Consider the following 12,133-nt stretch of genomic DNA (forward strand, 5'->3'; position numbering starts at 1 on the left):
AATTTTGCAAGTCATTTGGCAAAAAAAGAAAAAAAAAATTAAGGGCAAAAGTAAAAAAAAAAAAGAGATTTAAAATTAAAACTATTTAATTAAATATTTAAATGAAAAAAGGTTCTACGTAAATTTGTTGCCTAAAGTCTCAAAATCTATTAAGTCGACTCTACCCTGTGTGATTGCTAGATTAGAATAGGCAGATAGATAGATGAGTTCACAGTTCAATAAGTATAAAAATCACCGAGTTACACAAAAACATCCTTAAAGATATCTTTATGGTAACGTCTACGTCAAAAAAAAAAAAAAAAAAACGTAGTGACCCCAAAGCAGAAGAGAGTCGCTCCATGGAAGGGAAGGCTTTTTTGTACTTGCCCATAGTAAGATATTCGCATATAAAGGAAAGAGCAAAAAATGGGAACTATTAATTCCATTTGTGATACCCTTATTTTTAAGGTTGGACACATGTAAATAGTGACTTGTTACTAAACTTTAGTCTGGAGGCATGACATGTCAAAAATGTTTGGTCAAGAAGAAAGGAATTTTTTGTAGTGTACAGTGAATAGTTACAAAACTATTCACCTAGCCAATTTAGGTAGAATAGAAGCCTATTTATATTCAACATGGTCCTCTTATAAATAAGAGTATGTTATATTGTAATATTACTCAAATAAATAAGAACTTAATCTAGTCTTATGGCTTGATCTTGTGGAGGTAGATAATAGACCGAACCACGTAAATTTATATGTCACTATCCGCTTTATTATTTCCACATTATTATTTCTTTCATAATACACAATGATCGACATAGGCATCCAGTTTGGATTTAATCAAAGTTGAGATAAGTAGATGTCAAGGGTCTAAGAAAATGGGCAGCCTCAGCCTCTATCAACTCCACCTGCCCTTTCAACAGGTGCATGTACACCACCCAGTCTCCATTCCCGGTCGGGCTCGGCATCGGCATCACATACCCGGCGTCGCCGCCCCAAGGAAAATGGTACGACCCAAAACCCGGCATACCCCACCCAAAATCCACCTTACACATCGGGAACCTCTGCCCGGACGACACCACAAAAGCCGGTCCATCTTCGCTCCCGTTACAATATATCTTTGCCAAACCAGGCACCGGACGGTGAGCCTCCACCCAATCTATGAGCCCCAAGAAATGCTCCTTCGTCACCGCACCTTCCAAGAATTCATGAACTTTATCCGCCACCCACTCCAATGGCTTTTCATTAAGCTCATCCACCTGCTTGGCGCCGTAGGGTATGGAGAGCACATTTCCAAAGTAAGAGCCTAAGAGTGAAGCTTTATGTTCATCTCCATCGGTCAACCTTGTCCTGCCGTCAACAACAACGCCCATTTTAGTTATCTTTTTGTCTGCATTTTGAGTAACAGCCCACTTGGCAACCATCTTCCACAAGAATGCACTGAAAGACTCTAGTTTGGTCCGCCTCCGGCAGCCCTTGGTGCTGGCTAGAGATTGCAGCCGTCTGAGTTGTTCGGCCGTAATATAGTATATGCGGCTGATGAGATGGTCGGAATCAGGTTCTGGATGTTTGAGAGGTGGCAGTATGGTTACGGGGACGTACATATCGTCCAAAGAGGGATGAACGGAGACGGGGCGTCGTGGGTTGAGTAAAGATCGACGAAAAGAAGGTGGAGTAGAGATTAGCTTTGAATGAGCCATCTCAGCCCATGAGACAAGAAACATGTTGGCTGAGTAGGCGTCTGCTACTCGGTGGTCAAACGAGCACGCCACAACCAACCCACCACATCTGAGCTCAGTAGCCTGCAAAATGTTTCATACATCATGATCAGGAAAAAAAAAAAAAAAATGGAACGTAGGTTTGGTGGGTGCCATAATTGTTAACCAATTATAAATGTCGTTATAAATTAGTTGTTATTGTAATATTGAGCTTTTCATCTAATTATAACTAACGGTGTATATAGTTTCAAAAACAAAAAAAAGCAAAACAAAAAAAGCAAAAAAAACTAACGGTTTATAGGATTTAAAGTAGTCCATCATGCTCGAAAATCGAAATAACGAAAAACGATTTGGGTGAAAAAAAAAAAAAAAAAAAAATTAAAACAAAACAATATGTATGTGGCCCCACCTTCTTTTTCCATTTGTTGTTCTTTTCTATTAATTTTCGCTATATGTCAAGAAGTAAAAAGGATCTTCTGAAGTTTAGGGGCACTATAGTCATTTTGATTTCTTGTGTGTGAACATGGATCAACAATTCCTATCAGCTACCCCCACTTTCGGATTATATTTTTATTTTCATACAAAATTTAATAAATTATTTTTGATGTGAAAGAATTTTTAATAAATTATTGAAAAAACTACACTTTACCCCTCAAGGTTTTACCCGATTTGCAATTTGACCTTAAATATTTAAAAATTTATAATGTACCCCAATAAAGTATTAAAAATTTGTAATGTAACAATTCCGTTAACCATTTCTGTCCAATTTCACGGAAAATTGCTCAAGTGTAAGGCACTTGCATTTTTTAGTTTAAAATTGCCCTCATGTATTTTAAGAAATTTAAAAAATGCCTCCAATTCAATAAGCTAAAATCAAGAAAAAAAAAAAATAATAATTAGGGGTGATTTCAGCCACCCTCATTTGGCCCCATAAAAATGATCGGCCACCCCCCATGGGCCAAGGAGTGGCTTGCCACCCCCAATTCGGCGATTTAGGGTGGTCGAGTCACCCCCTTTGGCCAACTAGGGGTGGTCAAGCCACCCCCTTTGACCATCTGGGGGGTGGTTTTGGCCACCCCCATTTGACCACTTGGAGTGGTCGGCCACTGCAATCCAGCTGTTTGGGGGTGGTTGACCCATTCCCTTTGGCCAAAGTGTTTGCGAGTGGCCAAAGCAACCCTTATTTGGCCCCTTAAGGCTGGTTAGCCACCCCCCATGAGGTGTGGGGGTGGCTTGATCACCAAGCCACACACAATCCGGTCTAACCATTTATTTAATTAAGGTCATTTTAGTTTAATAATAACTATTTATTTTCTTAAAGAAATACTAATTCCACAAACTAAACTAAGCATAAAAATATGGAACTATAGAAAACGAGAAAACGCTTATACTAAGCTATTTTACAAGAAACATGGCCTCTTTTGCGAATGCATTTATTTTATGAAATAATTTAGGAAAAATTACACTTTATCCCTACGAAGTTTCACCCAATTTTTAATTTGACCTCTAATGTTTAAAAATTTGTAATGTACTCCAACAAAGTATCAAAAATTTATAATGTGACCCATCCATTAATAATTTCCATTTTCTTTTATGGAAATGATGAAAAATACTTAATTGCCCCTATATTTTTTTAAAAAAATAAAAAAAAAAAAACAAAAAACTTTACTATTAATAAATACTTATTACTAAATAAATAGTTATTTCTTTAAGAATTGGTATTTTTGTCTTATTATTATGCACCCCCATGGCCCTTTGGCGGTGGCTCGACCACCCCCAGACCGGCCACCCCTAAGGTCAAACTAAGTGTGGCCGGCTACCCCCTGGGGGTGGTTTGGCCACGCCCATAGAATTTTTCAAATTGGAAGTGGTGATTCGGTTTTTTTCAAAATCTGAGGTATTAGTTTTATCATGTTTTAAAACCTACGGAGAAAATTAAAAAACCTCAAAATCCAGTACCAAAAAAGTTATTAGCCCTATATTTTGTGATAATAAATAAAATATTAATTTTAAAAAAAATTAAAACATATCCTGATAAATTGGTTTTTCTTTTTAGTTTTTTTTTTTCAAACTAAACGGGACCTTATCTTGTTGTCAATGTCAACGATACTTTAGTTTGCGTGCAAAACCCTGATGCAAGATATTCTACAAACAATTCTTTCTACTCTCTACTACTAATGTTTCTGTCCATAACTCCGTTTCTTGCGTCTCTATCATAGGACATAGGATGCACATATGGTCTACCATCTACACCAAAAAAAAAACAAAAAACAAAAAACAAAACAAAACTAGAGGGAGATTTTGTGTTTGTGTGGCACATGATGAAATATATATATATATATATATATATATATAGTGTGTGTGTGTCTGTGTCAGACCTGGACAGCGAAAACTCCGTGCTTCTTCTTTGGCACAAACTTGCCTTCAATGGTGTCATCAGGGTTATACAAGTTGATGTCTCTAAGCTCTACCTCTGCAAAAGCTTCGACAAAGTCCACCCCATGGTTGTTGCAGAGAATCTCAGGCTCACCAACAGAGTTGTGCACCACCTCACCAGCAAACACATAATGGGATACCAGAACTTGTGCCAAGGCCTTCTTCAGAACGCCAGCCATGGAATCAAACGCCAGGTTGTGCACGTTTTTCTTGTAACAGAAAAACACACCCACATCCACAGGAGGAAGAAGCAAGTCGAGGTTGGATAGTGGAAGCCAATGCCCTTGCAATGGAAACACCGCAGTCACCACCTCCCTCTTGCTGACACTCACGATGAACTGGTCTCTCCCTCCTCCTTCACCCATTGTTTTGTTAACTATATGATTCAAGTTTTAGTGGATGTTTGAGAGAAAGTTAGAGGGAGTAATTGATATATATGTGCATGTGTTAGATATGGGGAAGTGTATATATAATAATAGGCGCAAATATGAGTTTTACTTTTCTTTTTTTTTTTTTTTTTTTTTTTTTTTTTTTTTTTTTTTTTCGAGTGAGGAGAGAGGAAAGTGAAATTACAAGACAAATGATAAAATGGGTCAAATAAATGATCTGACCTATCAAGCGAATCGGTACGGCTAAAGGACTGTTAAATATGGCAACGTTTTGTAAATTGAACAAAACCTCAAAGGGTTGCTAATACGACCATCAGTAGTCGATAAACAAGAACAGACCCAACCAACAATAATTGAAAAAGAGAGAGAAAATACTCTGTCAAAAATGGAAAAGGAGGCCAACACAAAAAATTAGCCAAAAAAATGAAACAGAGAACAAAAAATTACAAGAAAAAAAATAAAGAGACAATAAATAATGGGACAGTAGCACTGACGGTATACAAGGTGGAGGAAGGCGGCCTGACTCAATGTGTTAAAGATATAGTTGCAACAACCCCTAGTAAAGGTTAGCCTGTGAACTTTTTTTCTCTCCTATTAAATTACATAATTGGGTAGAGGAATGCCACCCGTATAAAATATTTTACCAAAAATGTTAAGGGTAATTACCTTTTGCACTCATGAACTACACCTTGGCACTTTCTCCCTATAAACTACTAACTATGACCTTTGACTCCATCAAACTACCATCTTATGACAAAAAGTCCTATTCTGTTAGTTAAAGGGGTTAAAATTGATGGTTAACGGTCATGTGCAAGTTATGTGCCATTTTAAATTTTTTTCTTCCACTTTTGCCCTCACTTCCAACCGAGAAAATGACGCTTATACCCTCTTAAACATATTTACTTTATTTGAAGTGAGGGCAAAAGTGGAAGAAAAAATTTTTAAATGGCATATGACTTGCACATAACCGTTGACTGTCAATTTTAACCCTTTTGACTGACGGAATGTGGCTCTTTGTCATAAGATGATAGTTTGATGGGATCAGGTGTCATAGTTGGTAGTTTATGGGGAAAAAATGTTAAGGCACTGTAATTCATAGGGGCAAAAGGTAATTACTCCAAAATGTTAAACATTTCCTCTTGGCATTCTCCCATTTTTTTCATACCTTTTTTTTAAAAATTAATAAAACAAAACAAAATGTATGTGCCCACGTCCTTTTCCAATTTTCCTTTTGCTCCTTTCTCTTAATATAAGACGAAATAAAAGGGATATTCTGTAGTTTAGGGGCACTATAGTCATTTAGATTTCTTGTGGGTGAGCATCGGTCAACGTCCAATCACCTACCCCATTTTCGGATTATCTGAGTTTTCATTAAACATGTTTCTTACATGCCAAATATTTGTGTTTGGGAGTCACGTGAAACATACGTGAAATGCTTGTATTTTTGAGGCGTAGATATTATATAAGACATATGTGTTTTTAGGGAAAGATATTTGTATTTGTGTATCACATGAAACATATGTAGTGAATATATTTGTGAAGCGTAGTGATGCAAGAGAATAATAATATGTGGATTTATTATTTATACTTTAGTTTTCATTTTTTAATAAGGATTAACTTTTTCTTTTCCTATTAGGATTTATTCTCATATAGAAAAAATTAGGTTTGGTTTTTCTTTTTCTTGTTAATTTAGGAGCTGCTTAGCCTATATTAATGCATCTAGTTTTTGTTATTTTTCAGTCGAGTTTGAACTATCAATTAAATTTAAGTCTTTGAGAGTTATTTCTCTGTTTGCTTATTTGAAACAATTAGAATGTTTCTCTTCCCTATTTGTTATTTCTCTCTCCTTTTTTTTTTTTTTTTTTTTTTTTTTTTTTGAATTCCCTTTTTCAATATTCAATTCTTAGTTTTTGCTCATATCATAAGCTGTCAGAACAATCTCAATTATGTCCTGTGTAACGTAAGTATACTATCTAAGAGATATTTTTTCAAGAGAAAAAGAAAATTAGAGGAAGATATTTGTGTTTGCGTGTCGCATGAAACATATGTACGGGATGTATTTGTAATGCGTATGTATACTACTGATAATAGCTTAAAAGTGTTAATTTTCTCTTTTAAAGAAAGTATTATCAAACATTATTTTATACTTAACTCTTGTATTTTATACCTAATTGTGAAATATTTGTTAATCACTAATCTTGAGCTTAAACGAAGTATTAATACAAGAAATTATCTATAGTAAGAATTCTTAATATTTCTAGGAAAAGGAATGATTGAAAAAAAAAAAAAAAAAAAAAAAGTGAGAGACAGAAGGGTGAATTCTAAAGTCAACAAATAAGTGGGCCAACCTTTCTGATATTTCGAGGAGGAGTATAGCAAGGGTTTTGGGTCCAAGAGGAGGTTGGGTTTATCATGGATGTGGCCGACTTTCTATGAAAAAAACAAAAAATTCGGCCCCAGTTACAAGAAGAAAAGGAAGAAGCGCCGCGGAAGACAGATGGAGAAAAATTGACGTCCGGAGAGCCTTTTCTGAACTTTTGGGTACAGTTTGTCTTCAGAGTTTTCGTTTTTCTTTCAGGGTAGCAACAGACAATCTGCTAGTTTTTATTTATTTACTTTTAATTATTATTTTAATGCACACTTTAATTATAAAATAGATTATAAATCTCTAGTTAGAGTTAGAAGTCAAGCCTATTATTTTTATTACGTGTTCTTTAGACTATTTATTGTTTTTCATAAATTAATAATTGAATGTTAGAGATAATTTTAATTTGAAAGTAACTTCATGAGAACAATTATTATTATTATTTTTTAATTTGTTATTATTTTTGATCTGGTCAGGGCAACCATGGATGTTCGATCACAACTAGGCCAATAAACGAGCTGAGCTGAGCTCGGTATTGGAAATCCAAGATCGGCTCGCTTTAGAAGGCATATAAATGAGCCGAGCTCGAGCTAAGTTGGGAAACCCTTGCTCGAACTTGGCTCGTTGGGAAGGTTTAGCAGCTTGGGATCACCACAAGGTTAGTTTCGAGTCAAGCTGAGCCCTTGAGTGGCTCGAGCTCGAGTTATAAAAGAGAATTTCAAGAAGTTGATTTCGAGCCCGAGCCCGAGCTCAGTTAACAAGCCATGCAAGCTATAAACAAGTAGCTCAACTCGATTAAGGCTCATTAAGATTGATATTGATAAAATCACTAAATCAGGTAACTTAAAATTATAGTTGATTGACAACAATTGCAGAAAAACCTAAAATTACATACTTTAAGGACAATTATACCAGGGCCATGATTCTTGAAGCATTTACAAATTACAAGCAACTTCAAATTAAAGAAAAAAACTTAAGGAAAAAAATATAAAAAAAAAGGCCTTCAAACTAACAGCCGTTTGCAATAGAGCTCCATAATATTCAAAAGGTACTAAAGTAGCCCATTAAACTACTAAAGTGTGTCAAAAAAGTCCAATCTTTTTTTTTTTTTTTTTTTATTCCTATAATATGCCTAATCTTTTAAAAACTAAAAATAATAATAATAATAAAGAGGAAAATACACTTTACCCCCATAAACTATTCACCCATTTGTACTTTAACGTCCAATGTTTAAAAAATGACACTTGACCCCCTCAAAGTTTAACACAGTGACAAAAAAACTCATTCGTTTATTTTGGCCGTCACTTTGGACAGAAACATAGTCATGTGCGTGGCATGTGACACTTTTCAACCAAAAAGTTCGAAAATGCCTTCTGGGGATAAAGTGTAAACATAAATTACTTCAGGGGGGTAAAGTGTAAACATAAAAAACGAAAAACAAAAAACCAAAAAAAAAATAATACTTAAAATAAAAAATAATATTTTAATATATTTTAATAGGTGGGACATGTGGTATGAGGATAGCCCTAGGGACGGTTTGGGGTGGCCGAAACCACTCCTAAAGGACAAAATGGGGTGGCCTAGCCACCCCATAATTTTTTCAATTTTTTTAGGGTTTATGTTTTTTGACTGTTTTTTTAATTAATTTTATTTTTTTAGGACATGTGGTGCCAAATTGGCATTTTTTTATGACATGTGGTGCCAGATATTTTTAGGACATGTGGCATTTTTTTGGGGGTGACACGTGGCAGTCCGTTAGTTTGAGCTAACAGAATGTGAAAGAAGTATCAAGTTGGTCTTTTCCCGTAACTCAGGTACCATCTGTTGTACGATTTGTAATATAGGTGAGAAAAAAAAAAAAAAAAGTGCGAACCTTAGTACTAAAAAGGTAATTAACTCGAGTTTTTTTTTTTTTTTTGTTTTAGTTTAGCTTTTCTTTTCATTTTTTAAAGAAGCTTCTATTTTTTAATTTTTTAATTTATTTTTTTGTTTTTTATGTTTACACTCTACTCCCTCGAAGTAATTTATGTTTACATTTTACCCCCTGAGGGCATTTTCGAACTTTTTGGTTGAAAAGTGTCACGTGCCCACACACATGACTAGATTTCCGTCCAAAGTGACAGTCAAAATAAATAGATGGGTTTTTTTGTTGCAGCTTAATGTGATTCCGACCATGAGAAAACTTATATTTCCCGATCTTCCCCACAACAGCTTGGCTTCTAGCAAGTTGAAAACATTTCCTCACTTCTAGATAAATGAATCCATATTATCAAATCTAGACCTTTCAGACAACCAACTTGATGGAGAGATACCCAATTGGATTTGGGAACTTCCTTATCTTAACTTTTTGAATCTTTCTTATAACTACCTGGAGACTCTAGATTTTCATTTACTCAACATGTCTTTTGTGAGTAGCATAGACCTTCACTCCAACCAACTCTAAAGGCAACTCTCAGTTTTTCCAAAAGGTGCTCAATACATAGATTTCTCAATGAATAATTTCAGCTTAGTAATACCAGTTAGTATTGGTTTCCCTTCTTTCCCTGGATCAATATGCAATGCTACAAATCTTATTGCTCTAGATTTGTCTCACAGTTTCTTGAGTGGCACGGTTCCCCAGTGTTTAATTGAGATGAGTAAGACTGTAGGGGTGCTGAATTTAAGGAGAAACAACCTCACTAGCACAATTCCTAATATGTTTCCAAGCAATTGTAGCTTACAAACTATAAAACTCAATGAAAACCAACTAGAAGGAAAGCTACCAAAATCTCTGGCAAATTGCATCTTTGGAATTTTTAGACCTTGGGAACAACCAAATCAAGGATGCCTTCCCATGTTACTTGAAGAACATATCCATGTTACACGTCCTTATTTTGTGATCTAACAAATTTTATGGGCCCATTGATTGTCCAGGACCTAATGCCTCTTGGCCGATGCTTCAAATTGTAGACATAGCTTCAAACAATTTCACTAGTATGCTTCCAATAAAATACTTATCTAATTGGAAGGCAATAACAGATGATAAAAGTGATGCTCAATCTCAACTCAAAACAAACTCAATCTCAGCTCGATCACCTTGTTTTGAAGGTGATACATCAGCCATGTATATTTGAAGAGGAATATATATTTCTTATCAAGATGTTGTAACTATTACGATGAAAGATCTAGAGGTGGAGCTGGCGAAGATCCTAACTATCTTCACCTCCCTTGACTTTTCATGCAACAATTTTGATGGACATATACCTGAAGAAGTGGGAGAACTCAAATTATTATATATCCTCAACTTGTCTCATAATGCTTTCACGGGCCAAATCCCAGGATCTTTAAGAAAATTGACTTATCTTGAGTCACTAGACTTGTCAAGCAACGAGCTTTCTGGTGAGATTCCTGACCAACTTGCAGATGGTTTGATTTTCCTATCAGTTCTTAACCTTTCGTTCAATCAATAGGTGGGAAAGATTCCACATGTCAAGCAATTTGCTACATTCTTTGAAAATTCCTATGAAGGAAACATAGGATTATGTGGCTTTCCTTTAAAAGAAAAATGCACGCATGAAGAGCCAAGATCATCACCTCCGACATCTAAAGAATCTCATTTGAATTCTAGGAATGCAATTGATTGGAACTTCTTAAGTGTTGAATTGGGATTTGTTTTTGGCTTTGGGATTTTTATTGGGCCTCTTATGTTTTGGAAGAAGTGGAGGATATGCTACTATAAACATGATGATGACATTTTTTTCAAGATGTTCCCTCAGTTATACATTAGAATAGAAAATCACCAAAGACGAGCACACAGGAATCAAGGACAGCGAGCACATAGAAATCAAGGACGGAGGCATTAGTGATTGATATGAGGAGCAATGCAGTCATGTTTGATTCTTTCTTTTTTGTTTCAATATAAAGTTATATATATATATATATATATATATATATATATATATATATATATATATATATGTTGTTACCGTGCACAACAATGATGAATAATATAAAATCGAAAAGAAAGAGATCAAGAGAGAGTTGAGACATAGATTTATATGATTCGGCAATGTGCCTACGTCCACAGGAGAGAGTGCGGCTATATTTTTCTATTAAATGATTTAGGGTTACAATATAACATATTTATAGGAAAACCCTAACTATAAGTACTTTGAAAAATCCCAAAATACCCCCCACAACTTATTTGTCCCCAGGCCCACATAAACTAATTACACCCAATGGGCCAGTAGTAGAATATGAGCCACTTCTTCCAACAATCTCCACCTTGGCAAGTATTCACCTCTTTGAAGATAATCAAGTATTGGGCCTAAGCCTGGAACTAATAGGTTTGGGGATACCGCCTTCTCTCCTCTCCTTTCTAGCACTTAGAGACATTTGTCAAGTCCAAGCAGTGCTTGAACTTGTATGCGGTAACATGCTTCGTCAACCTGTCCGTTGCATTCTCAGAATTGTGAATCTTCTCAAGTAACAATTCACCTGTAGTAACCAATTCCCTAATCTTGTGAAACCTCACATCAATGTGTTTGGTTCTAGCATAATACACTTGGTTCTTTGCCAAGTAAATGGCACTCTGACTGTCACAATACAGCGGAACTCCACCTTGCTGAATACCCAGCTCCTTGACTAACACTGTAAGCCACAGAGCTTCCTTTGCAACCTCAGCCGCCGCCATGTACTCCATCTCAGTCGTTGACATCGCAACCGTAGATTGGATCATAGACCTCCAACATATGGGTCCTCCTACAAGAGTGAACACATACCTCGTGGTCGACCTCCTATCATCCAAATCCCTTGCTTAATCTGCATCCACATATCCGATAACTGACAAATCACTTTTCTGTCTGACAAAAGTGATGCCATACTTTGTAGTACCTTTCAAGTATCTTAAAATCCATTTGACTGCATCCCAGTGCTGTCTCCCTGGATTCGCCATGTACTTGCTCACCACACTAGTTGCATGAGCCAAATCTGACCTGGTACATACCATAGCATACATTAGACACCCCACTGCACTGGCATATGGGACCTTAGACATGCCTTCAGTTTCTTCAACTATCTTTGGACACTGTGAGGTAGACAAACGGAAATGATTCGCCAAAGGTGTGCTTACCGGTTTCTCATTCTCCATGCTAAACCTCTCCAACACCTTCTTCACATAGCCGGCTTGAGATAGCCACCCAAGAATCTCCATCCCAAGAATTTTCTTGGCTGCGCCCAAATCCTTCATGTCAAATTCTCTACTCA

The 12,133-nt window shown here is 36.0% G+C and overlaps 1 protein-coding gene and 1 pseudogene across 1 annotated transcript; one reads left to right on the forward strand and one right to left on the reverse strand.

Annotated features, from left to right (window-relative positions):
• Window positions 1–817: 817 nt before the first annotated feature.
• LOC132188608 (coniferyl alcohol acyltransferase-like) lies at window positions 818–4,500 on the reverse strand. Its single transcript, XM_059603119.2, has 2 exons — window positions 4,078–4,500; window positions 818–1,783 (listed from the first exon to the last, which is right to left on the reverse strand). The coding sequence occupies exons 1-2, from the start codon at window positions 4,498–4,500 to the stop codon at window positions 818–820; spliced, it is 1,389 nt and encodes a 462-aa protein (XP_059459102.2).
• A 4,935-nt stretch (window positions 4,501–9,435) lies between these two features.
• Window positions 9,436–10,781, forward strand: LOC148584887 (receptor-like protein 54; annotated as a pseudogene).
• Window positions 10,782–12,133: the final 1,352 nt, after the last annotated feature.

This window comes from Corylus avellana, chromosome 6 (assembly GCF_965113065.1).
Source record: "Corylus avellana chromosome 6, dhCorAvel1.hap1.2, whole genome shotgun sequence".
Taxonomy (NCBI): Eukaryota; Viridiplantae; Streptophyta; class Magnoliopsida; order Fagales; family Betulaceae; genus Corylus; species Corylus avellana.

Excerpts from the sequence above, each read along its gene's own strand:
- LOC132188608 (XM_059603119.2), bottom strand. The coding sequence starts at position 4,500 with ATGGGTGAAGGAGGAGGGAGAGACCAGTTCATCGTGAGTGTCAGCAAG. Across the intron at positions 1,784-4,077 it reads ACGGAGTTTTCGCTGTCCAG|GCTACTGAGCTCAGATGTGG; the intron begins GTCTGACACAGA and ends AACATTTTGCAG.